The sequence below is a fragment of the Aspergillus multicolor genome, assembly GCF_047715735.1.
Source record: "Aspergillus multicolor strain CBS 133.54 unplaced genomic scaffold BDW74scaffold_7, whole genome shotgun sequence".
NCBI classification, from domain to species: Eukaryota; Fungi; Ascomycota; class Eurotiomycetes; order Eurotiales; family Aspergillaceae; genus Aspergillus; species Aspergillus multicolor.
Window position 1 is genome coordinate 322,882 of NW_027395958.1, and position 22,468 is coordinate 345,349.

At 51.5% G+C, this 22,468-nt stretch overlaps 12 protein-coding genes across 12 annotated transcripts; 8 read left to right on the forward strand and 4 right to left on the reverse strand.

Annotated features, from left to right (window-relative positions):
- Window positions 1–693: 693 nt before the first annotated feature.
- Window positions 694–2,964, reverse strand: BDW74DRAFT_128844 (putative COP9 signalosome subunit 2 (CsnB)). The gene is made up of 4 exons (XM_073722235.1): window positions 2,460–2,964; window positions 2,232–2,390; window positions 2,118–2,178; window positions 694–2,059 (listed from the first exon to the last, which is right to left on the reverse strand). Exons 1-4 carry the CDS (start codon window positions 2,501–2,503, stop codon window positions 791–793), a joined length of 1,533 nt encoding a protein of 510 aa, XP_073585587.1. The 5' UTR covers window positions 2,504–2,964; the 3' UTR covers window positions 694–790.
- A 313-nt stretch (window positions 2,965–3,277) lies between these two features.
- Window positions 3,278–4,780, forward strand: rho3 (Rho family GTPase RHO3). Its single transcript, XM_073722236.1, has 8 exons — window positions 3,278–3,589; window positions 3,643–3,693; window positions 3,750–3,767; window positions 3,827–3,843; window positions 3,896–3,910; window positions 3,961–4,082; window positions 4,135–4,336; window positions 4,392–4,780. Exons 1-8 carry the CDS (start codon window positions 3,540–3,542, stop codon window positions 4,508–4,510), a joined length of 594 nt encoding a protein of 197 aa, XP_073585588.1. The 5' UTR covers window positions 3,278–3,539; the 3' UTR covers window positions 4,511–4,780.
- Window positions 4,612–6,117, reverse strand: BDW74DRAFT_129048 (lipoyl(octanoyl) transferase LIP2). The gene has a single exon (XM_073722237.1). The coding sequence runs from the start codon at window positions 5,924–5,926 to the stop codon at window positions 5,051–5,053; it is 876 nt and encodes a 291-aa protein (XP_073585589.1). The 5' UTR covers window positions 5,927–6,117; the 3' UTR covers window positions 4,612–5,050.
- On the reverse strand, window positions 6,092–7,534 carry BDW74DRAFT_149820 (pyridoxamine 5'-phosphate oxidase family protein). The gene is made up of 2 exons (XM_073723936.1): window positions 7,111–7,534; window positions 6,092–7,049 (listed from the first exon to the last, which is right to left on the reverse strand). The coding sequence occupies exons 1-2, from the start codon at window positions 7,276–7,278 to the stop codon at window positions 6,441–6,443; spliced, it is 777 nt and encodes a 258-aa protein (XP_073585590.1). The 5' UTR covers window positions 7,279–7,534; the 3' UTR covers window positions 6,092–6,440.
- A 970-nt stretch (window positions 7,535–8,504) lies between these two features.
- Window positions 8,505–9,749, forward strand: BDW74DRAFT_176468 (NIPSNAP family protein; the record flags this gene model as incomplete). Its single annotated transcript, XM_073728614.1, has 2 exons — window positions 8,505–9,186; window positions 9,265–9,749. 2 exons carry the CDS (start codon window positions 8,505–8,507, stop codon window positions 9,747–9,749), a joined length of 1,167 nt encoding a protein of 388 aa, XP_073585591.1.
- A 574-nt stretch (window positions 9,750–10,323) lies between these two features.
- On the forward strand, window positions 10,324–12,611 carry BDW74DRAFT_149828 (aminoalcoholphosphotransferase). The gene is made up of 7 exons (XM_073723937.1): window positions 10,324–10,892; window positions 10,954–10,963; window positions 11,103–11,260; window positions 11,311–11,357; window positions 11,413–11,508; window positions 11,559–12,223; window positions 12,275–12,611. Exons 1-7 carry the CDS (start codon window positions 10,753–10,755, stop codon window positions 12,395–12,397), a joined length of 1,239 nt encoding a protein of 412 aa, XP_073585592.1. The 5' UTR covers window positions 10,324–10,752; the 3' UTR covers window positions 12,398–12,611.
- A 273-nt stretch (window positions 12,612–12,884) lies between these two features.
- Window positions 12,885–13,383, forward strand: BDW74DRAFT_166972 (40S ribosomal protein eS27; the record flags this gene model as incomplete). Its single annotated transcript, XM_073726628.1, has 3 exons — window positions 12,885–12,887; window positions 13,073–13,135; window positions 13,201–13,383. The coding sequence occupies 3 exons, from the start codon at window positions 12,885–12,887 to the stop codon at window positions 13,381–13,383; spliced, it is 249 nt and encodes an 82-aa protein (XP_073585593.1).
- Window positions 13,384–14,473: 1,090 nt separating this feature from the next.
- Window positions 14,474–15,565, forward strand: BDW74DRAFT_129128 (alpha/beta hydrolase). Its single transcript, XM_073722238.1, has one exon. It carries the CDS (start codon window positions 14,607–14,609, stop codon window positions 15,462–15,464), a length of 858 nt encoding a protein of 285 aa, XP_073585594.1. The 5' UTR covers window positions 14,474–14,606; the 3' UTR covers window positions 15,465–15,565.
- On the reverse strand, window positions 15,566–17,478 carry BDW74DRAFT_129132 (proteasome regulatory particle lid subunit RPN5). Its single transcript, XM_073722239.1, has 5 exons — window positions 17,270–17,478; window positions 17,158–17,214; window positions 16,864–17,100; window positions 16,323–16,811; window positions 15,566–16,266 (listed from the first exon to the last, which is right to left on the reverse strand). The coding sequence occupies exons 1-5, from the start codon at window positions 17,351–17,353 to the stop codon at window positions 15,667–15,669; spliced, it is 1,467 nt and encodes a 488-aa protein (XP_073585595.1). The 5' UTR covers window positions 17,354–17,478; the 3' UTR covers window positions 15,566–15,666.
- Window positions 17,479–17,609: 131 nt separating this feature from the next.
- On the forward strand, window positions 17,610–20,180 carry BDW74DRAFT_149834 (putative siroheme synthase). Its single transcript, XM_073723938.1, has 3 exons — window positions 17,610–17,973; window positions 18,076–18,678; window positions 18,729–20,180. The coding sequence occupies exons 2-3, from the start codon at window positions 18,357–18,359 to the stop codon at window positions 20,072–20,074; spliced, it is 1,668 nt and encodes a 555-aa protein (XP_073585596.1). The 5' UTR covers window positions 17,610–17,973; window positions 18,076–18,356; the 3' UTR covers window positions 20,075–20,180.
- A 56-nt stretch (window positions 20,181–20,236) lies between these two features.
- On the forward strand, window positions 20,237–21,114 carry BDW74DRAFT_149840 (uncharacterized protein). Its single transcript, XM_073723939.1, has 3 exons — window positions 20,237–20,433; window positions 20,506–20,587; window positions 20,670–21,114. Exons 1-3 carry the CDS (start codon window positions 20,372–20,374, stop codon window positions 20,880–20,882), a joined length of 357 nt encoding a protein of 118 aa, XP_073585597.1. The 5' UTR covers window positions 20,237–20,371; the 3' UTR covers window positions 20,883–21,114.
- Window positions 21,115–21,199: 85 nt separating this feature from the next.
- On the forward strand, window positions 21,200–22,378 carry BDW74DRAFT_149841 (2-deoxyribose-5-phosphate aldolase). The gene has a single exon (XM_073723940.1). It carries the CDS (start codon window positions 21,398–21,400, stop codon window positions 22,196–22,198), a length of 801 nt encoding a protein of 266 aa, XP_073585598.1. The 5' UTR covers window positions 21,200–21,397; the 3' UTR covers window positions 22,199–22,378.
- Window positions 22,379–22,468: the final 90 nt, after the last annotated feature.

The window sequence follows — 22,468 nt, forward strand, 5'->3', positions numbered from 1 at the left end:
TACTCCGCGTTTGGTGCGCCGTCAAAGCAGGTAACATAACATCATGCAACGGACCATGCCGTTGCCGTCGACAAAGCGAATGAAAGAGGCTGGAATTGCTTTACCGTCCGCGGCATGACGACTCGACCTGACAATGAACTCGCTCTTTTTTCTTGCTATTGCCTCAAGGCTCAAACTAACTACTCCGTTGATCTCCAGTCGGACGCGCCGCAGTCCAGTGCTTCCACCAGTCTCGGTCTCAGTCTACAACTGCAGCTTCATTTTGTCGCGATGACTATGCATTGCAGCCCCACGAATGAGCGTGCTCAATTTCCTCGTGCGATTGGATTGCGTGTGGGAGGACTCGCGACTAGACTCGAGGGTCAGACAAACAAAACGGCGGATCACGCTTTTTATTTCCCCTTGAATTCCTACAGGCCGTTTTGAGCTGTTGATTACAGTCGTGCAGCATTCTGGTGCAGCATTCTGGTGCAGCATTCTGGTGCAGCAGCAGCTTGCGCGTCGGCGTCTGGACCATTGGATTTGGGTGATACTGACGGTGTGGGACGTTGGGAATGAAGGCAGACGGAAAATCTTCAAAATGTATGGAGTATGCATACGACGCTGAGGAATTTCACGAATCTAATACGATAAGATGGATGATTCAATAATGATGTCTTCTTGTCTTGAGATTCTTCAGCAGGGATCGTGGAAAGTGAGATCCCATGATTCGACCAGCCAAGTGGTACTGCTTGCTGCACTCCATGGTCCGTACGGAGTACAACATCCGAATACTTCTGCCCTTCCCCGCCTAAAACAGCCCCGACCCAGCCTTGAGCCCTCCTCCTCCTCCCCCTCCTGCTTTGCTACTCTTGCCCCCTCTCCGCGATCGGTGGCCGCCAGATCGTAGTAGTCCCGCAGCATCGTCGTCGAAGCCCGATTGGTAGAGCATGGGTCCTCGCATGCCCATCCCGGTCGGCTGCGAGACATCGTCATTTTTGAAGCCGTCTCCGTCGTTCAGAGTCACTTGCCAGAGCATCCGGAGGGATTCGTTCCACTCCTCCACGGACCGGAGTCGCTCCACGTCGCTGGCGCTTTCGACCATCACTGTGCCACTTTCCTCGTCGATCTTGGCGTCTAGTTTCTTGTCGAGAATAAGGAAGCTGAGGATGTCTTGGGCTTCTGTAACCGAAATCTTGATGTGCTTAGAAATGAAGCTAAGCGTGAACCGGGTGTATGGGGCGATCAGTTTGAGAATGGCCTTGGTCCGCATATTTCGGCTAACCTCGTCGATATTTTCTGCGATGAAGGGGTCGGCCAGCACGTCCGGGTTCTTGCTTAGCACCTCCTCGTATGCGTGAATGTCATCCCGTTGGAAAGCGTCGACCAAATCGGTCATCGCAGAGATGCGGGGGTCATTCTTGTACGGCTTTGTCTCTTGCGAGTGGAAGGGATTGATATCCGATTTCATCAACATGGTGGTCAGCACGAGATACTTGAGCACCTGGATGCGTTGCATCGAGCCCGCTTCATCGTAGTTTCGGAAGGACTCGAAGAAATCGCTCTGCGCCTCCTCCCAGTTTTCCTCGCTCATGTGCATCTTTCCTCCGCATTCTCGAATAATTCCCATAATCTTGGGGTGGGGTACCGCCGACCGTACGCGGAGGGCGCGCTGATACAGGGCCTTTAGTCTCTTGTTGTTCTTCGTTTCGGCGTACATCTGAATCTCTAGCGCGTATAGTTCCAGCAGATATGTGCCCTTGCTGGGATCATCCGACCCATCCTCCCTCTGACAGGCTCGGTGTAACTCCCGGACTTTCTTGCTCAATTGGCCGTATTCTCTTCGTTCCAACCACAGACGGGCCAGTTTGATATTCGTCTTAAGCCACAATCGTTCGTTGTTCGTGTTCTGGAAAGAGTTGAGCGTGAGGGAGTAGAACTCTTCCATGCACTGGTACGCCTTGTCGTCATCCGACCCCTTCTCGATATAGTCGAGCATGTTATTGATCGACTTCTCGGAATAATTTCGCGTGACCGCCGACTTGACGTACGTTAAGAGTTCCCTGTAGTGTTCGACGGCCTAGAATGTCAGCGCATGTCGATGTCAGAACTCGGGATTCGGGATTCGGGCAGCCTACATCGCTGTATCTCCCAAGTTTGAACTCAAGCTTGATCGCTTGTTTCAACCCTTTGAAGCCCCTAGAGCTATAGTCAATATCCGGCGACATGTTCCGAGAGTTCTGTATGGTTACCAATCTCCCTTGTCCTGTTCCAATGCGGGTACCCCCAGAAACTCGTCAATCGCTTCCTCCGGATTGTCAACCTTGATTTGTTTGGCATTGTAGTACTTGTTTTCGATTCCAATATCTTCTGTTTCGTCATCGTCCGCATCTTCGTACTCGAAGTCATATCTAGCATCGGCGAGTGTGAGGCGGGTTCTTCGGCCGTTGCAGACGAGCTGTACGGGTGTTGGTACTTACTCCTCATCAGCAGAGTCGTGCATGAAATCATCGTCGTCAGACATCTTGGACGTATAATCTGGGTGTGTCTGGGATAAACGTATGGACAGCTATGTGAGGTTGTCCAGGTCTGACAGTTTGAATAAGAAATGTAGCCTGGTTGTATCGATAAGAGTTCTGTTGATGGTTCGGGAACACTCAACTGGAGCTCCCGGCCCTCCAGCTATCAGCATAATATGGCCTGAGGCACCGAAATTCCCCGCCTTCATCGAGCCTCGTGTGGGTCCTGCTTTCTCTTTGTCAACGGTCCCAGACATGGAGTTGGGGGACTGCTGCTGCTGAAGCTTGAGGGCTTGATAGGTTGCAATCCTTGCTTGGACAGGCCTATCTTCAATTTTACCTCGGCTCAGACTTTATATCAGTCGTCCAAGGAAAATTCTTGGTGAGAGACATCAGTCTTGACGGTACCAACTATATATCTTTTGATCTACACGGGTTTAGAGTCAATCTAAACTATGACCTTAGAACTCACCGAAGCATACATTTCATAGGGTTTTGATTGAAAGAGTCCTTATATACATTTACCTGAAGAAATGAAGGTGATTTGGTTTCTAGATAGATGTGACTGAGTCACCATGCTTTAGTAGGTACAGATATTCCTTGTAGCAGCTGCCAGGGGCCGATAAGAACATCTGCGCCAAACAAGAGGCCGGGGGAGCGGAAACCAAGCACGAACAGACCTATCCCGAGTCAATTCCATCTGTTAGACAAATATTGTCCGGCTCAGGCACCAGATGAAGCGTTGGAACTCCAGCCGCTTGGCAGATGACGATCTTCCTATTCGCCGGATCTTTTGGCAACTTAGCCCGATGACATCGACCTCCACGGCCCACGACTGGGGCGCAGTCTTCATTTCTTCACATTCTTCAGCTCATATTTGTGCAGAGTCATCCTCACACCTCCAGTATACTCTTAAGCACGCTATCCTTCCTTTATCCGTACAGCAGCGCTGTGGATAACCGTCTCGACCCCTCGGGCCCCCTCTTACCCCCTGGACAATTCCCCGATCTCGCTCCGAAGACCTACGATCTATAAACCACCATGGATCTCTGCGGGCGCCAAAAAGTCGTTCGGCGCAAGATGGTGCTCTTGTCAGTAAAGCATACGACGAGGACTTCAGTATTACTATCTAACCGTGAGACAGAGGAGACGGTGCTTGTGGTAAAACCTCGGCGTTGAACGTGTTCACTCGAGGGTAGGACCCCTCGTATTTCTAGCGCATGCCTGCGATTGCTGACAATCTTCTTCTAGATTCTTTCCAACGGTCTAGTAAGGCTTCCATTCAATACAACATACGTTCTAGTATTGACCCTTATATTGTGACTTAGTGAACCGACAGTCTTTGGTTCGTGGCTCTCCGCATCTAGTTGAATCTGATACTGACTTTACCCGTCTAGAGAACTACGTCCATGGTATTTTCTTTCCCGCTTTGATCCCCCGGGCTATACTTACGATCTCAAAGATATCTTCGTCGATAATGTGCACATGGAACTGTCGTTATGGGACACAGCCGGCCAGGAGGAATTCGACCGATTGCGCGCGCTCTCATACGAGGATACCCATGTGATAATGCTGTGCTTCAGTGTAAGATTATCGGTCAGCTTCCCGAACTTTATGGCTAAGTTGTGGAACATAGGTCGACAGCCCCGATTCGTTCGAGAACGTGGCCACTAAATGGATTGAGGAGATCTCGGAGAATATTCCGGGTGTGAAACTCGTCCTTACAGCCCTTAAGTGTGACTTGCGCAAGGACGAGTATCAAAATGACAACCCGAATGTCATCACATACGAACAAGGACTGGCAAAGGCGAAGGAAATTGGAGCCGTGAAGTACCTCGGTAAGTAGCCGACATCACCTATCGGGAATTGAAGAGTGGTCTAACGTACTTCCAGAGTGCTCTGCCGTCCAAAATCGCGGTATCAGAGAGGCCTTTTACGAAGCGGCTAAAGTCGCCCTTGAGGTCAAGGCTCAGAACTCCAGCTCTTCGCAGAGCCGCTGCATTATCCAGTGATTACATCCTGCCGAATTTCGCCCTCGAGTTGCCTGTTTATATATCCGTCGGCCCAACATTCAGTCCGATATCCTATCCGTTTTCGTTCGCAGGTCCGGGAGACCCTGCCGCTTCACGATTCAGCAATCAGCAATTTAGCCCTGCGATATCTGCTTTCTCGTCTATTCTTCGATATATATATTCTACGCTAGATACACCACTTACGCTAATATCTTAATATGCTGTGCGGAGAAGGAAACCAATATCGATTTCACATTCAGCTACCAGGACAGTGTACGCTCATACGCCTTCCGTGTTCGAGTGCTTTGCTACCTTTGTTCCATGGCTGATTTGGATGCAGCAGCCTGTTTTTCTGCCTTGTGAAAAATGTACGCTCTATGCATGTATTTCTACTCGATGATGTTTTAGCATATGTACCGTTGGCTCGGATCTACTGCAATTTATCGACTTCAATATTATGCCGTCTGGCAGGTCTATTGAATCAGCCCCTGGGACACATTTACACTGTACCTATCACTTGGTACCCCCTGGCGCTTCGGCCTACTGAGCATCTGTTTGGCCTACAAGATCCTCTTCGTCCGCTCTATAAACCTCCTCAATCTTCTCACCCAGCGCAGTCCCCTCACAGGCAAAATCATTATTTACCCTCCGTACGAACGCATCCACAAACTTCTCCGCAACCTCCTCCACGGTAGCTTCCTTGACTCCCTGCCCTTCCAAGCTCGTCGCCTCTCTCCCCTCAAGCCCACACGCCACAATCTGCCGGAAGAACCACATCGGCTCCTGCGTCACATTGAACCCAATCCCATAGCTGCTAATGTTCCGCCTTAGGTGGACACCGACGGCCGTAACCTTCATGGGCAGTCCGTCGCCAGAAGGACGCGGCACCCAGACCCCCGGATCCTCCGTGATCAGCCCATCGAGCCCATACGAGCGCAGCACATCCACGACACTATTCTCTAGCAACCGGATATGGCACCGCGGCGTTAAACCCATCCGTCGCAGATCCATAATCGTATATGCGACCATCTGCCCGGGCCCATGGTACGTTGTCTGTCCGCCCCGCAGGGTCGGGTGGTATTCTGCTGTTAACGGGGCTTCATTCTGCGACAGTGGCTGCCATGACGCCGGCGGGATAAGTATCGACCGGATCGGCTCGAGCGCAGGTGGAAGGGAGAGAGTCTTTGTGGTAGCGGGCGTGGTGTTCGAGGGCGGGAGGTCGCGGCGCCCCGTTGTGTACACGGGATTCGGAGAGAATGTGATGATTGTGGGATCCGGTGGCGATGCCGTGGCATCGGTGGACGGACTCGATGAGAGCTTCTTGTGCGCGAGGAGCCGCGTTGTGAGGGTTTGTTGAAGGTTTGCAACCCGCGTGAAGGAGGTTATGTCGGGGAAGTGGAGGTGCGCGAGTCTCATTTTGCTGTTTGTTCTGACTGTATGGGAGGAAGAGATGGGATGGAGCTCAATTGTCGTGTATTGATTGGAAGTCGAACAAGCAAATACTGGAGACTTATGTGGCTCAGGTTGCTCAACGCATTGTACTGAGAATTGTGGAGTTAAGTTGGGGTTGGAGAAATTTGGAGCTGGTGATAGGTACGGGCGACGTCACTGATGGCATCATGTGATCAGCTCCATGGCAGACAATAACCTAGTCTTCGCCATTTTACTCGGCTGATGTGTGCTCTATGTGCTAATTGAGTTATGTAAAGTATATAGATATGTCTGCATCCCGTGTGCTACATCCAGAAAGCATCAGATTTGAACTTAGAAAGAAGACATGGACTAGAAGCAAATCAATGGCCCTGATAATGTTTAACAAGCAAATGATGCTATGCCTTGACGCCCTTTCAAGTCCACGTACATAACTTCTAAAGAAAATTGAATGTCCTAGGCACGATGCGAACAGTAGGAAACTCGAAGCCACAAAGCCCTACAGCACGACACCATTCGCTCCAGCTTCACCGGATACCTCTTCGCCTTCCTGGACAACGAGCCAATCCCGCACGCCTCCCTTCCAATCAGCAAGACGACCCTCGCGCACTCGGACAGTGACAACCCGAACATCATCGTCAATTGAGAGACTGGGCCGGCGCTGGCCGGGCGGCGGCACTTGGCCGAACGTGCTCATTTCCTCCTCAAACGTGTTGTTCTCCAAATGCCTCTCCTTACACCAGGTTTCCTCCTCGGAGTCGGGTTCCAAAAAGCGAGCTTCCCCGGTGATAGTGGTGGAGATACTGGATAATGCACTCGTGTTGAGATTCAACAGCAAGCTAGCCAAAGACGAACGGGTTGCGGCGGGCGGAGGCGATCCATCGCGAGTGTTGCCGGGGTTCGAAGCACGCGTCGGCGGACGATGTGATACCCAATCGTGTACCAGAAGTGAAACGCGGGGATTGGTTTGAAGGTGAGTGGTTTTACGAGACGAAGAATTGGTGGTCATGATGATCGTGGGGTACGGATCGAAGGGAGTGGAGGGTAGGTACGTGTAGGACATAAGGGAGATGTGAGGGGTGAGGCCGTCGCATGTTGCTAGATGAAGCTACAGGCACCATTGACATTAGTGGCAGCTAAAATGACCGAGAAGCTTCAATTAGACATACAAAGCGGGAGTTCTTTAGACACGATGAAACCTCCGGCGGAAGAGTGGTTGCAACATGGCGATGGGTAGTCGTGGCAGAAGCCTCGTACGACAGGGGAGGATTTAGTGAATCAGTCATCGTGTCTGGTCTGGTGTTGAGTGCGCTCGGAGGTAAATGTACGGAGGGCATCCTTGTCTCGCGGGAGCTCTTGGTTGAGATTGTAAGGTGGAGGGGCCGATTACTTCATGATGGGGTGGCAACCGGCGATTGCGCTTTACCTAATTCGGTCAATAGCAACGCGGACGGCCGCGACTATATTCTGGAGTACATGAGATTGAATACGTGCTTCAGTCAGCAGAGCATGTTTGACGCAATGCATCAGACTATTTACGGCTTTGCAGATTAATGAGTTCCAGAGTATATACCCCGGCATGCTGGCCAGATAGCTTTAGACACCAGGCAGAGGCAGAGCTTTGAGGCTAGGTCCAAAAGAATCCCTTTATCTCAGACGAGATTTGTCCCTGTCGTATGACCCAAGAGCTGGTAATTGGAGAGAGCAGTCCACGTGATGCGTACGCGCAAGCTGAATACTAATCACACAGGATCGTCTCTGTCCAGATAAAAAGCATGTCTCATGTCCATCTAGCCTAGAACACGTCCAGAGCAAGCCATGCCGTCATAGATATGGGGAAGCTGAACCGGGGATCACCAACAGCTCCCGAATGAAGGGAGGATCTCCATCTCAATCTAAACCAGCGAGCTGATATATTATCAAGCGATCAACAAGCGGCAGTATAAGACACCCACCGACGTCCTCTTATGGCGAGCACAAGCTTGGACTTGTAGCTAGCAACGAAAGGCTGAGCTAAGAGCCCAAGACACTAAGACTCCTTCCCCGCACATCGGCTCCAGGCAAGCTACGGGTGCAGTGCTATCCCCAGCTTCTCTCCTCCTCAAATCCCTCCCCTCTTTCCATCCCATCCATCCCCATTGGTGTGTTAATTATTCTTGCGTCTTGTCTTCCCACCATCTGGAATCTGGGGAATATCTCCTCGACGACCTAACCCGACTTTGCTGATCCTGGTCTTTGAGCGAGCTGCTTCCTCACTGGTTCTGAGGGTTACTCTTGCTGTGGTGCACCTTCCATTCAGCCGTTTCGCTTTGTGCACCTTGTGTCAGCTCCCCGTCTAATCCCTGCTCCTTGTCTTCTATATCCCCCTCTCTCTTCAAACCCCTCTTGTGCTTTCTCACCCTCGGACAGGTGGTATTCTCCCCTGCTTCCCGTTTGTATCCGTTGGGCAACATCAGTAAACAACCACTTCTGTTTTCTCTTCGGTGCTTCCATTACCCTCATTGCCATTTGCTTGATTTCCTCTGTATTGGCTGTTTGAATCGCATTTGCATCCGTCCTAGCCATGCTTGCCCCTCGAGTCTTTCGGCCTGCATCTTTGCTGGTCCGACATTTCCACGCATCTGCCCCTGTCTTCCGTTCGCCCTCCATCCGCGACATCACACCCGACTCGGCTGAAGAGTTCACTGCACGCCAGAAGGAGTTTCGCGAGAACCTGGAAGTAGCTCGCAAGAAGAGAGAGCAGCAAGAGAGTCAGTCAGTCGGTGCTTCTGCTTCCACCTCTGCATCTACCCCATCCCCTGTTGCCCGTGATCGCCTCCGTGAGTACGCTGACGCTCCCGCTGCTTCCTCCAAGAGCAACGCGAGCGCTGAAAAAAGCCCCGTCTTTGATGCCGCCGATGTTCTTGACAATCAAGCATTGGGCTCACTTTCTACCCACCGTTCTTTAGGAGACGAACATTTGCAGGAAGCGAACCGATCTCCCAAACGTGGACCGCTCTCTTCCCTGATTTACGGGACGAAAGAAGGCCAGCAGCTCGATAAGGACATCGAACGCTCCTTTTCACAAGTTCTTGCCCGCGGCAAATACGTGCATTCGATTGTCTTCCACGAAGTGAAACCCGACCGTGTCGATGAGTATGTTGACCTTGTTGGCGAATGGTACCCTCGGATGGCCGGCACAGAAGAGAACCGCGTGAATCTGGTAGGAAGTTGGCGGACGCAAGTCGGAGACAACGAGACATTTGGTATCTATACCTGACCAGACCACCGATCTGTTCCGTTATGGGCAACCGCAGAGTCGACGCTAACATCCATCTTAACAGTACACATCTGGGAGTATCAGCGATACGAAGGTTACCACGCGTCTCTGCACAATATCTCGCGCCATCCAGAGTTCCCTGCGTTCGACCGCAAACTCAAGAGTCTGATTAAGAGCAAGAAGACTTCTTTGATGCAAGAATTTTCGTTCTGGCCTACAACCCCGCCGCGCCGTCTGGGAGGCCTCTTCGAACTCCGATCTTATACTCTTCACCCTGGCAATCTCCTTGAGTGGGAAACCCACTGGCGCCGCGGTCTCAAGGCGCGTCGCGAAGTGATGGAAGGGGTCGGTGCCTGGTTCGTGCAGATCGGGGATCTGAACACAGTGCACCATCTGTGGCAGTTTGCCAACTTGGAAGAGCGCAAGATTCGCCGAGAGCAGTCGTGGGGCATCGAAGGCTGGGCTGAGACCGTGCATAAGACTGTGCCACTGATTCAAACCATGCAGAGCCGCATTCTGGTTCCCATGCCCTGGAGCCCTGTCGGATAAGTTTCGGGTTCACCTGGCAGTGATTTATTCACTTTTTCACAAGTCTACTCGGAGGTTGGATCCGACATCGAAAAGACGACAGGTAGACCATCATCGAGAGCATAGAGGCCTGTCTGTTTGCATGACCGACTTGCATTTTGGCTGTACTGGGATGAATTCGCCCTCAGTCGGCGATGCTTTCATTATTGTATGAAATATGGTATCATTAGCGCCTCGCGGTTGCTCTCTGCATGTATTTAGTGCGTCAATTTTAAGCATCCTATGCAACCATGACCTCGTCACATCGTCGCCTGCTTCATTTCTTGGTATCTGGCCTCTACCAAATGATATTGTGTAGAGCCGTGTCCGTAGCATTAGGCAGACTCGAAACTTAGCGCTTTGGCGTCATATGGCTGCCTCGGATAATTAACGGCGGCCATACTCACAGGCCTATCCCATCTTGGCAGATAATCCATCGCGCAACGATCGTCATAGGGGACTGGAAAGGCGGACGGAATATCTTGCTGGCTCGCTCTTTCCTTTGGATTAACACCGTAACACCTGGTCAGCCGTTACCCGCCATTACACTAGATACTGTCTGTTCTGCATGGGAGGGGTGTTCTGTGACATTCTCTTTACTTCTTGTAATCTAATTCCCCGCGGCCGCCCTCCGAGGATCGTTTTTCCACCGGCAGAAAAAAACGTCGCATAAATACAAGAGCGCTGGATATTCCTGGACAGCAACGGCGTCACGGGAAACTTCCGGGCCACTTTGCAGAATTCCCTCTTATTCTTCGCTTTCTTGTTAGAGAGCCCTCTCCAAGTCTCTCACTTACCATCTCTCACCCTTCCTTCACCTGTCTATTCCTATCTTATCCTTCTTTCGCAGATCCCAGAGGGCCTGCCGTGGATAAAAACAAAACAAAACCCGACCAACCCACTCCATCGCATCAGGAACAAGGTTAATAGGGACACTTACATCGTAATCCGCCGCTGCGAAAGAGGCGTGCCACCCACAGCCAACATGGTGTACATCCGACAACATGAATTATCGAACTTGAAGGACTATCGCTATGCCGGCGTTGACCATTCGCTCGTCAGTCGATATGTCCTCAAACCGTTCTATAATAATGTTGTGATCAAGTTCTTTCCGATGAGCATGGCGTGAGTAGCGACGCTGGTTGCATCTTTTGTGCTTGGCTCGACTAACAACCTCTTATTTTAGACCTAATGCTGTAAGTCTACTAGCCTCCCAGCCCTATGCGTCAAAACAAAGGAGCCTCAAAAATAGAGGAAATGGGACAGCTTATGCCCAACATTGAGGATACCAGCCCAAAGACCTTGAAGAACTGGAAAATAACCGAGGTTCTGTAGATCACCTTGACAGGCCTGTTCTTCGTTTTGGTCAACCTCTTCACCGTCCTATACTATAACCCGACCCTGGATCAGGACTGCCCACCATGGGTCTATGCCAGTTGCGCCATCGGTTTATTCCTGTACCAGACATTCGACGCTGTAGATGGTATCCAGGCGTACGCATCACCATTATCTATAGCTTGAATGAGGCTAACCTGCCTTTTAGACGGAGAACAAAGCAGAGCGGCCCTCTGGGCGAGCTTTTCGATCACAGTAAGTCGAGATACTGATATTACTGGCAAGTATATCGCTGAAACTTGCGCTGCAGGTGTTGATGCTTGCAACACGGCTCTGGGTGTCTTGATCTTTGCCGCGGTTATGAACCTCGGCCAGTCTTGGGCTACGGTTTTGACTCTTTTTGGATGTATGCTCCCTCAGAACTCAGGCGCGAGCGAATCTAATGGGAATCCGCAGCTACCATGACGTTCTACGTCCAGACCTGGGATATGTATTATACACAGGTCTTGACGCTAGGCATTGTCTCTGGCCCAGTTGAAGGAGTATTGACACTCTGTGTCGTGTTCGGTATCACCGCATACATGGGGGGCGGAAGTTTCTGGCATCAACCCATGCTTGGGACAGTCGGTGTCCCGAAATTCGACCTTATTCCTGAGCAGCTGTATGATTTGCCCTTCACGCAGTGGTATCTCATTTACGGTGGGATCATGCTCTTCTTCGCCACTGGCTCAAGCATCGCGCACGTCATTCAGGTCCGCAGAGGACGCGGCAAGGATCCGATTGCCCCTCTTCTTGGAGTCCTTCCTCTTGCTGCGATGTGGTTGCTTGCGCCGGCGTATCTGTACCTCAATCCCGCGGTTCTCGGGAACCACCTTATCCCTTTCGCCCTGTACGTTGGTCTGATTAACGCATACGCTGTTGGACGTATCATCTGTGCCCATCTGGTCCACCAGGAGTTTCCCTACGCCAACATTCTCCTCGGCCCTCTTGCTTTGGGAGTGGTTGATAGCGCCGGTGCACTCTTTGGTCTCTGGTCGTACCCTTTGCTCGAGACAATAGGACAGCCCGCGTTCGTTTTCTTGTGCCTGGGATTAGGTTTTGGTATCTACGGAAGCTTTGTGGTAAGACCCTGCATTTGCCTTAGAGCTTTCTGTCTCACTAATTGCTATTAGCACGATATCATTACAACCATTTGCGATTACATTGATATCTGGTGTTTGACTATTAAGCACCCATACGTGCCAGAGACATCCGTCAATGGCGATGTTGTTAGGGCGGCCAAGAAGGACCTATAAGAACTGCTCGAGGCACACCGACGAGCCAACTATGTGAGCCCTCGTGGCTCAAAACAAAACTACCTGGAACGCCGCCGGAGTTTGTCTGGTGGCTAAACGATTTGGAGCTGGGCTGGCGCCCGCTATACGAACGTATCATTAAGATCATGCCTTATGTCTGAGCGGTTTGGGTTAGCGATAGTGAAATATTAAATAGATGCCGTGATGTCTTGCGCTCCAGGGACCTTGTAGTAAAAGTTATGCAGAGTTATGCATATTTGCCACACAGCTGAGTAAGCAATTCCAGTTGCTTCTGGAACAAGCAGTTAGCGAGGGTTGGAACCCTACGCTAGGCCCCAACGGGTCGACGGGGGGCGGCCGTCGAGAATTCGCTTCAAACTTCGCCATCTCCACGAGACCTCTTTTGACGCTCTCACACCCCAAGCCGGCCATCTCATCAGCGCTCCATCTCAACTTTCTTCGCTGATCGACTTTTTGTCTCGTCAAGATGGTAAGTCCTGCCTGCCCATTTTTCTCTGTCAAGACGGCCATCGATATCAAGTCACCCAAACGACGATCAATCTCTGCTCTCGTGGTCACCCTCGCTATCATTGCCGCCACGCTGTGTCGACAGGCCGTCATGAAAATCCAGTTACGACCCCAGGAAACATCTCTCTAATGCCTTTGTCCGCTTAGGTTCTCGCGGTCGACCTTCTCAACCCCACCCCTCAGGCTGAGGCCCGCAAGCACAAGCTTAAGGTATGATGGCGCGAATTCGGATACACTATGTTTCGATAACTGATCGTGGGATCTTCTTGGAACAGCAACTTGTGCCCGGCCCCCGTTCTTTCTTCATGGACGTCAAGTGCCCCGGCTGCTTCAACATCACCACCGTCTTCTCCCACGCCCAGACCGTCGTTGTGTGCTCCGGCTGCTCTACCGTCCTCTGCCAGCCCACCGGTGGTAAGGCCCGTCTTACCGAGGGCTGCTCTTTCCGCCGAAAGTAGACGTCTCGACAACCGAGTTGGAGCGACGACGATTGCAACGTGGCGTTTTTCGATGATGATGGATTAATACTATTTTTTTGAGAAAGCACTTCAGATAGAAGATGGAATCCTCGCCCCTTGCGAGAAACCCCTACAACACTCATGGACAATGAGAAAAATGTTCCTACACCTTACATCGCCGTTCAATACCAAAAAGCGTTTTCTTCACATTGAGGGAAGTTCCGGATATCTGGCACTTGGTCGGTCCACACTCTGTCAACTTATTGCTTTGTTTCCGTCAAAAACCAGTTTCTTCTCTCCTTGCTGTGTTTTATGCTTTTTGTACATCGTTTCTCAGCGAGCGTACTCGGTTCAACGCACCATGGGATGTATGCAGCAGCCGCGTCCGCCTGAGCCGTGCCAATCGAAGCGAGTTTCGGATGCCAGCAGGCATAGGGGCGACCAATCCCATTGGCGAAGATGAATAGCCACTTCGGTCTGCTTTCACGGACGCGTCAGATCTTCCGCTACGGTCTCAGTGTCTCAGGCCGCTGAACTTGACTGTACGGCAGAGCGCAAGCTGTGTCTCCTAGGTGCAGTAGCGAATTGTACACCTATATGCACTTGATCCTCGAACCTGTAGCCCGTAGTATCCACAGTCAACTCGAGCCCTGTTTTCGGGCTTCGGCCCTTGCGGCATTGCCCCATTCTTAACATCCTTAGTCCTATCCTTATTTCTTGTCCGGGGCCCCGGGTCCACATCTGGCTTTTCCGGATGTAGCTTCTAACTGTCCGTAATCCGTATTCTCTCAGGCTCGGTTGTACTGGGTGGGATACTGCACTGAAGGCTCCGCCTACAGTCTATTCTTGTTGTAGAGCCAGACCGTGAAATCTTAATGCATCATATTCCATCACAGTCCTAAACCCTCGTGGTCACGCGATGCGATGGCTGCTTCTCAATCACTAAGTAGCGATCACCGCAGATTAGAAGACTGCCCATGAATCCCTCAAGGGTATTATATGAGTCGTAAATTATTCTTGAAGCAAACCTTGTCTACCTCATACCGGTGGGTGGGCGCATGCTGCATGGTCTTCCGCCCCGGCGTTAGGTTATCTTATCAGGGGAAAATGTCCAAGCTCTCAGTTGACTCCAAGCCCCTCATTAAAGCCATTCTTTCCTCTCCTATACTTTCCGTCACCACATTCCCTACCTACCGCTCCTCTTCTAAAGAGAACGACTCAAAATGGCAGCCCGTCCACCTCTAAAGCTCCTCATGCTCCACGGCTATACACAATCCGGTCTCCTCTTCCACGCCAAATCCCGCGCCTTGGTTAAGCACATCACAAAGGCATTCCCCCTGCACGAAATCTCCGCCATCTACCCAACGGGCCCCCTCCGTCTCAACCCCGCCGATATCCCCGGCTACACACCGGCCGAAGACTCAAGCACCGGCTCCGACGAGAAGGAGGAGATCGAAGCGTACGGCTGGTACAGACGCTCGAACACCGCGGAGCCACCGCTATACGTGGGACTCGAGGACGGGCTCGATGCCATTGCGAAGGTTCTAGGGGAGGAGGGACCATTCGACGGCGTGATTGGGTTCAGCCAGGGTGCTGCGGTGGCGGCGATGGTTGCGAGTTTGCTGGAGGGGGAGAAGAGGCGCGAGGCGTTTGCGCGGTTTGCGCCGGCTTCGTCGTCGTCGTCGGATGGGGTTGAGGGGTTTGCGTATCCGACTTCATTTGCGAAGCTTGACCACCCCGCTATGAAGTTCGCGCTGTGTTATAGTGGGTTTCGGTCGCCGGGGGATCGGTACAGGGCGTTCTATGAGAGTCCGGCGATCCAGACGCCTATACTGCATGTGCTGGGAACATTGGATGCGGTTGTCGATGAGACGAGGAGTCGGTCTTTGATTGAAGCTTGTGTTGGGGATCCGGAGAATGAGAGCAAGGTTGTATGGCATCCTGGGGGTCATTTTTTGCCGAGTCAGCGGCCTTACTTGGATGCTGCGGTGAGGTTTATTAGGGAATGCCTGGAGGGTGGGCAGCAAGGAGGTAAGGGTAAGGAGGAGGAGGATGTGAATGATATGGACTTGCCGTTTTAGAGTGGTCTTTACATTGGTAGATCTCTGTGGCTTCGGCATATACTTCTAGATTGATAACATTACATCGATAGACAGCATTCCTATGAGTTGTTTGCGCACAGCGGTGGAACATGATCATGCGGGATTATAAATTCTAATATTGTATAGTCTTTTACACCCGTTAAATTTTGGCTTTCCGTCGAGTCCATGCACGATCACAGAATCAACGAGCCTTGGCTTTTTCCCGAGTGGGCAGGATGCGCGCCATCATCTCCTCCTTGGTGATGAGGTGGTCGATACGCTCCAATAGGCCAAGAAGACTCTTCATGTCGCTGCTCCACTCGTTCAGCACATCGTCTGCATCGCGAGGCTTGGCAAAGTTGACCAGCTGGGCTGGTCGGTCAATTTTCGCGTAGATCGTCTTCGAGGTAACCAGTTCACTGATGTACTTCTCCGTCTCTTCCTCGGTGAGGTCCAGTAGCTGCGTCAACCGGCCCATCTGGATGCGGGTGTAGTATTTCGCCACTACTCGAACATTATGCTCGATAACACGCTTGCGAAGGTCTTGCCACCTCTTAAATGACTGGTCTTCCGCAGCCTGGTTCGGCTTAGGGCTGAAAACATCGGTATCGCATAGGTGAGGTCCGAATTGCTCCGCAACGATGGGCCAGCGCATAAGTTCGGGAACGGTAAAGAGCTTCACCATACGGGACTCAACGGGGACCGCTGAGAGTCTTGTGTCCTGCTGGATGCGGTGCAGTAGATCAGATTGTTCATTGTCGTAAGGCGACAATACAATGTAGTACACAATTCGGGCAAGAACCTAGGCGCGGATCAGTCTACACCATTTCATGTGTCAGGGAATGATGGATAGCTTACTGCTCGGAGTTGTTCTGGGTTCTCCTGTACTGAGTCCGTGTCAAGCACTTCCCTGTAGTGTTTGCAAACATCCAGATATTTGTAGTCGTGGTTGGCGAGAATGATTTGCTGTTCGTAGTAACGAAGTTTCAGGTCCGTAACGTCGTCATCAACTTCCATAGGAGGCTCATCGGGTCCGCGGGTCTTCTCCCTTTCCTCGGCCTCCTTCTTCAGCTTCTCAATCTCCTCGGCGCTCTTCTTAGGCTTCCGGGCGAAATATCGCTTGTTGATCTTTCGGCTTAGAACGGTCGCTTGCGTCCAGTCGCCACGTTCAATACAAAGCGCAACTTGTTCTAGGATGAATTCGGTCTTCTCCCTTCTGGTCATCGACCCAAAGGTCTCAACCTGTAGTTCGCAGAGGATATCGGCGGCAGCATTCAGATCACCTTGGGACTTTTTGATCTGCGACAAAATGCGTGTGACACGGGCTCTTTCAACTTCAACGAAGATCTGAGAGAGATGTTAATTTGCGAGCCGAGATAACTGGTACCTAAGCACTAACCTTTCCCTCTGTGACAGTTCGGAGGGTCTGGATGACCGAGAGCTTCGTATCTAGGTTCGGCGTCTCGTCCAAGAATTTCATCACCGTCTGCACCATCCGCGAAATAGCTTGCTTAAGCTGGCCATGTTTCTTGGAGAGAAGGAGGACTTGGTCGTTGAGCAGGTTCCAGTCGCCGGTGTTCTTGCTGATTGTGACAATAGTTACGAGTAATCGAGAGGTAGTAGGCAGGTCGGATGACTATCGAGTCCATGACATTAGTGCAAGGGCCAAATACAGTGAAACAACTGCTCATACCTGTCTTGCTTGTTTCTCCAACACCAGCAACTTGTCAATAGCACCTTGTACATCGGTCTATTAGAATATTAGCCCTGATTCCATAGAAAATCTAAAATCTAGCTGGCTGTACCTTCGCTAGCTGCTCGGCCTCCGGAATCAACTTGTCAGCATCCTTGGAGAAGTCCTTCTCCGGCTTCAAGAGTCCGCTGGACATGCTGAAAGCGCGGTGTGATGGGTTCGACGGTGGAGAGTGTAGGATAAGAAAGATTTGTCAATTATTCAATATAGAGATGCGTGGGCCGCTCAGGAGGGTTCAGGATATGATGGGGTGCGAGGACGGAATGATGATGAGGTATGATTGCATTGGAGCTTGCGGCGTCAGTTGAGCTGGCCGAGCTCCATGTCACGTGACCCTGTCCATGCCCGCAATCCAAACACCAGGAACAACATCTCCTGCATCAACCATCCAAGGAACGTGGGCCCCTTGAGCAACATTTTGCCAGCCCAGATATTTCAGCGGTTTATCTGCATCAGCTAGGCAACTCCTAGTCGCTACCTCATGTGCAACAACCCTCCGTTATTCCCGTCTTTCCGCAACGTACGCCCGGACGGGTACTCTACGCACAAGATGAGTGATCTGCTTCAGAGGAAGCATTGATGCACCTCACGCATATCTCCACGGCATCAAATATTAACATGATCCATTATAGTTTCTATGCTCATGCTTCTTCTCCACGGAGATGGCGGCCTTACTAGTGCCATATATTTCAGGCATAACATTATCTAAGCCGCGATGATGGCGTGATCGCCTTAAACTGCTTTCGGTTGCAAGAGGTATGAATTCTATAGAGACGAGGGCAAAAAGTCCACAATGCTGGAGTCATCTTCTGCTGATCCAATACCTGAGTGTTCAAATCTTCTAATAGCCCGAGATAGGCTTATCAACAGGTCTTAATCGGGAATTACAATTGAAAACGACTTTCAGGGCTTCGTCGTTATCTCGATTTGCCTCCTGACCAATTGGCTTTGACTTATTTCCGCGGAGCAGCGTGTCGAGGATTTGTTAAATACTAGAGTCATCAGACTGCTTTCTGAACAAAAAGAGAGTTATCACGCCTCAAGAGACAGTCGAGGATACCGAGAGACTCCCACAAACCTTGCATTTGGGATCCTTCACAGGAATCGCCAAGACTGCCCTGTGGTGGTACTCATACGCTATGAAGGATGCCTCAGAGAGCGCAGCTCAGATACCGCTGCTGGCATCTATAAATGCAGAATCTCAGGTACATCTGATTGTCGGGGCAAATCCTCTTGCTGCAGCTCGCTGCACTAAGAGTGTACAAGCTGGAGCAAAACCAGTTCTCGTCTCACCTGAATCTGAAAGTCTACAATATACCCTAGCAGCGCACGTTGAAAATGGCACTGCAGACTGGCTCCGGCGGGTGTTCAAGGATGACGACCTAACGACACTGGGAAGGGAAGAGGTAGACTATGTTGTGGACATGGTCTTTGTGACCCTTGGTGGAAACCACCCGCTGAGTATGTACTGCGCATGAGATCTGAAGCTAGATTGTCTAACTTGCGCACAGGCTCTCATATATCCAAGCTGTGCCGGCGTCTCAGAATTCCAGTGAATGTCTCTGATGCTCCAGACCTTTGCACTTTCAGCTTACTCTCAACCTATTCGGACGGCCCTCTCCATGTCGGAATCACGACATCCGGCCGTGGCTGCAAACTAGCGGCACGATTGAAGAGGGAGATATCATCCACTCTCCCTCCAAACCTTGGAAGTGCCATCGACAGGCTGGGAACTATCAGAAAGCGTCTCTGGGAGGAAGACTTTGCTGCGGGACTATGTGATACAGGCTTCGACGTTGACGACGACGACGCGACAGGACAAAAGCACACTTTCAACAACCTGGTGACAGAAGATGATGTTAATGCAGCCAAAACTCGACGCATGCGCTGGCTGTCCCAGATCTGCGAATACTGGCCTCTTCGCAAACTTGCCGCGATTAATGATTCAGACATCGAGAAGATCCTCCAAGAATACAGCTCGGGCACATCAAAGAGTACTGATGCAAACGGTCCTCGGCAACCTGAGAAGAAGGGCAAAATCTTACTCGCCGGTTCCGGTCCGGGACACACAGACCTCCTCACTCGCGCTACCTACAATGCGATTCAAAGTGCCGACATTATCCTGGCTGATAAACTTGTGCCTGCTCCTGTCTTGGAACTGATTCCGCGACGAACAGAAGTCCATATCGCGCGCAAATTCCCAGGAAATGCTGACCAGGCGCAAGAAGAGTTTCTCCGCATGGGCTTGGATGCACTCCAAAAGGGCCGCCAAGTGCTTCGTCTGAAGCAGGGTGATCCATACCTCTACGGGCGAGGAGGTGAAGAGCTCGAATTCTTCCGCGCTGAGGGTTTTACACCCGTTGTACTGCCGGGTATTACCAGCGCCCTCAGCGCTCCTCTATTTGCAGAAATTCCAGCAACTCACCGAGGGGTTTCTGACCAGGTCTTAGTGTGCACAGGCACAGGAAGGAAGGGTGCTGCGCCTGAACCTCCAACTTATGTGCCAACACAGACGGTTGTGTTCTTAATGGCGCTACATCGACTCTCTGCGCTCATTAGCTCTCTAACAACGCTACCCGAAGAAGACAGTGACCTGTCCTCGCAATCCCGAAAACTGTGGCCAAAGGAGACGCCTTGCGCTATCATCGAGCGTGCTTCTTGCAGTGACCAGCGGGTGATTCGCTCTTCGCTCGAGCATGTCTGCCAGGCTTTTGAGGCCGAGGGCTCGCGACCACCTGGCCTGCTTGTGGTTGGGGCTAGCTGCCATGTCCTCCATAAGCCAAAGGACCAAAAATGGATTGTTGAAGAGGGGTTCCGGGATTTAGACGAGTTACGAAGCACGGTCGAGTACCAATGATCACCGAAACGGCATAGATTTATGATAGTATATGAGGTGGCTGGTTGGCGTTAGAATGATACCCTGTAGATATTAGAATTGAACATATTCTCGAAGCATTTTGGATGTTTGATTTCTTTGATCGGTTCCAAGATTGACCTTGTAAAAACCCCAAACAGGCAAGTCACGGGCTCGGCCCCGGCCGCTAGGTACCGCGCCAAGCCTGGCTTCTCGCCTCGTCCAACGGTCCAACTATCCAACTCAACCTACTCGCCATCACTTGGTCCACCTCGATCTCAGGTCTTTACATTTTCCATCATGGATTCCAAACAATCATCGAAGCCTGGTGTCTACGTGCATAACGGGCAGGTTCTCCAAGCGTAAGCAGAGCCGCATCCAAAATCCCCAGCATCCCGCTTTCGCCGATCGCTAATGCAGTTATCTCTCCGCAGCCCTCCATTTTCCGTCCAGATCAGACGCTTCATGGAGAATATCTATCTCTTTCTCGGACTATACTTCACTAGCTTCTTCGCGGTATGCTCATCTCCGTGTTTCTGCCTAGTCAGGTTATTGCTTGCACCTTGTTCTGGACGTGCGCTGACCGTCTGTCCTCCAGCTTGACCCATACGCCGCTGCGCAAGCCTCACAATTCAACGTTACAAGGGCCGGAAACAAGGATAACACTAGGTCTCGTTGGGGAAACTCCGGAGGTCGTGGAGGGGGTGGTGGTGGTGGCGGCCCTGGAGGCGGCGGCGGCTTTGGCTCTTTCGGCTCAGGAAAGTTTGGGAAGGTAGACGATATTCAAGGCTCATGCAAGACATGCTTCTGAGGCGGTGATATTACACCTTCAACAAGACATGCGTTTGGCGTACTACCAGCTGAAGGAAGGAGGGGCCGCGGCAGTGTTGGTGGATTGAGACTGGTGGTGGTCAATTGAAAATGAAGAGGTGAAAGCAGACCTAATACCCATTATCCTTTTGTTTAGTGCTTTATAGTTACCTTTAGCTAGCAGTTGTATTCGGAAACTAAAATATATTTTGTTGGCATATGGTTCAAGGGACTAAGAGGCACACTTTGGGCACCTCAAATGGCATGACTCCATGCACATTTTGCCCGGTTCTCCAACGCTAGATCAACCCTCAGACTCGTAAACCGGCGTACTCCGTACTGCACTATAGAAGGTAGTATCCCGATCTCTTGCTATCACGTGGAGATACTCCACAGCGGCCTGTCATCAGATCTTTATTCTCCGGGTTCCCCCCGCTTGCTGTTTACTTTTTTCTCCGCTTCTTCAAGACCCTGAAAAAAGACCCAACCATATCAGCTCAGACGTAACCAAGCAAGATGTCCATCCCCACGACCAACGAGGGATGGGAGGCCCTGATCACCTCAATCAAGGCCTCACTCCCACAAACCCCAAGCCACGAGCAAGCCCCCACCCCCGCTAAGATCAACCGCACCATCGACCACACCCAGCTAGCCCTCACAGCAACCGCAGACCAAATCACCGAGCTCTGCGCCCAAGCCTCAAAGTACCAGTTCACAACAGTATGCGTCCGCCTCGCGCACGTTGAGCAAGCTGTGGCACACCTCAAATCCTCACCAGACGTCGGCGTCGCCTGCGTCGTCGGCTTCCACGAAGGCATGTACGAGACCTCGGAGAAGGAAGACGAGGCCCGCAAGGCCGTCGCCCTGGGCGCCACAGAGCTCGACATGGTGCTCAAGTACCCACTGCTGAAATTGAAGCAGTATGCCGAGGTCTACGCGGATATCCTCGGCGTGCGGAATGCGGCCCCTGCGCCTGTGGGCCTGAAGGTTATCCTGGAGACGTCGCAGTTGACGCCGGACGAGATCATTGCCGGCTCGGTTATCTCTTGTGTTGCTGGGGCGGACTTCATCAAGACCAGCACGGGGTTCAATGGGGCTGGTGCGACGGTTGAGAATGTGGCGCTTATGTATGAGGTTGCGAAGGCTGTTGGCAAGGGGACGAAGGTTAAGGCGAGTGGTGGCGTGCGCTCTGCGCAGGATTGTATCAAGATGTTGAGGGCTGGTGCGGAGCGTATTGGGGCTAGTTCTGGGGTGAAGATTGTGCAGGAGGTCGAGGGTCAGGAGGTACAGGAGCAGGGGAGTTCCAGTGAGTATTAGGGCTAGTGATGGTGTTGCTATATAGCTTCGTCTATGGTTCTCTACTGTATATAGCTTATAGAATCAGAGATATCCTCGGCCATGTTTATAGGTCTTGACGGCTCTATAATGATTCCTGATCTCGAGAGCCTAGAACCATATCTGCACACTCTGTCAAAAGTGTGGCAGTAAGACATTGTCCTTGTTTAGGCTTGAAACATTCTTGGAATTTGTTAATGAAATGGAATGATATTAGCAAGAATGTGTTGCGAGAGCCTGGTATACGATTAC

Bases quoted from the DNA above. Each gene is read 5' to 3' on its own strand.
- BDW74DRAFT_128844 (XM_073722235.1), bottom strand. From the start codon at position 2,503: ATGTCTGACGACGATGATTTCATGCACGACTCTGCTGATGAGGA. The intron at 2,391-2,459 runs GTAAGTACCAAC...CGCCGATGCTAG, and splicing joins CACGACTCTGCTGATGAGGA to ATATGACTTCGAGTACGAAG. The intron at 2,179-2,231 runs GTAACCATACAG...CTATAGCTCTAG, and splicing joins GAACAGGACAAGGGAGATTG to GGGCTTCAAAGGGTTGAAAC.
- rho3 (XM_073722236.1), top strand. From the start codon at position 3,540: ATGGATCTCTGCGGGCGCCAAAAAGTCGTTCGGCGCAAGATGGTGCTC. The intron at 3,590-3,642 runs GTCAGTAAAGCA...ACCGTGAGACAG, and splicing joins CGGCGCAAGATGGTGCTCTT to AGGAGACGGTGCTTGTGGTA. The intron at 4,083-4,134 runs GTAAGATTATCG...TGTGGAACATAG, and splicing joins TGATAATGCTGTGCTTCAGT to GTCGACAGCCCCGATTCGTT.
- BDW74DRAFT_129048 (XM_073722237.1), bottom strand. From the start codon at position 5,926: ATGAGACTCGCGCACCTCCACTTCCCCGACATAACCTCCTTCACGCGG.
- BDW74DRAFT_149820 (XM_073723936.1), bottom strand. From the start codon at position 7,278: ATGCCCTCCGTACATTTACCTCCGAGCGCACTCAACACCAGACCAGAC. The intron at 7,050-7,110 runs GTATGTCTAATT...TGGTGCCTGTAG, and splicing joins GTCTAAAGAACTCCCGCTTT to CTTCATCTAGCAACATGCGA.
- BDW74DRAFT_149828 (XM_073723937.1), top strand. From the start codon at position 10,753: ATGGTGTACATCCGACAACATGAATTATCGAACTTGAAGGACTATCGC. The intron at 11,358-11,412 runs GTAAGTCGAGAT...CTTGCGCTGCAG, and splicing joins GGGCGAGCTTTTCGATCACA to GTGTTGATGCTTGCAACACG. The intron at 11,509-11,558 runs GTATGCTCCCTC...GGGAATCCGCAG, and splicing joins GGTTTTGACTCTTTTTGGAT to CTACCATGACGTTCTACGTC.
- BDW74DRAFT_129128 (XM_073722238.1), top strand. From the start codon at position 14,607: ATGGCAGCCCGTCCACCTCTAAAGCTCCTCATGCTCCACGGCTATACA.
- BDW74DRAFT_129132 (XM_073722239.1), bottom strand. From the start codon at position 17,353: ATGTCCAGCGGACTCTTGAAGCCGGAGAAGGACTTCTCCAAGGATGCT. The intron at 17,101-17,157 runs GTATGAGCAGTT...TGGACTCGATAG, and splicing joins TGGAGAAACAAGCAAGACAG to TCATCCGACCTGCCTACTAC. The intron at 16,812-16,863 runs GTTAGTGCTTAG...CATCTCTCTCAG, and splicing joins GAACTGTCACAGAGGGAAAG to ATCTTCGTTGAAGTTGAAAG.
- BDW74DRAFT_149834 (XM_073723938.1), top strand. From the start codon at position 18,357: ATGAAGGATGCCTCAGAGAGCGCAGCTCAGATACCGCTGCTGGCATCT. The intron at 18,679-18,728 runs GTATGTACTGCG...ACTTGCGCACAG, and splicing joins TGGTGGAAACCACCCGCTGA to GCTCTCATATATCCAAGCTG.
- BDW74DRAFT_149840 (XM_073723939.1), top strand. From the start codon at position 20,372: ATGGATTCCAAACAATCATCGAAGCCTGGTGTCTACGTGCATAACGGG. The intron at 20,434-20,505 runs GTAAGCAGAGCC...ATCTCTCCGCAG, and splicing joins AACGGGCAGGTTCTCCAAGC to CCCTCCATTTTCCGTCCAGA. The intron at 20,588-20,669 runs GTATGCTCATCT...TCTGTCCTCCAG, and splicing joins ACTTCACTAGCTTCTTCGCG to CTTGACCCATACGCCGCTGC.
- BDW74DRAFT_149841 (XM_073723940.1), top strand. From the start codon at position 21,398: ATGTCCATCCCCACGACCAACGAGGGATGGGAGGCCCTGATCACCTCA.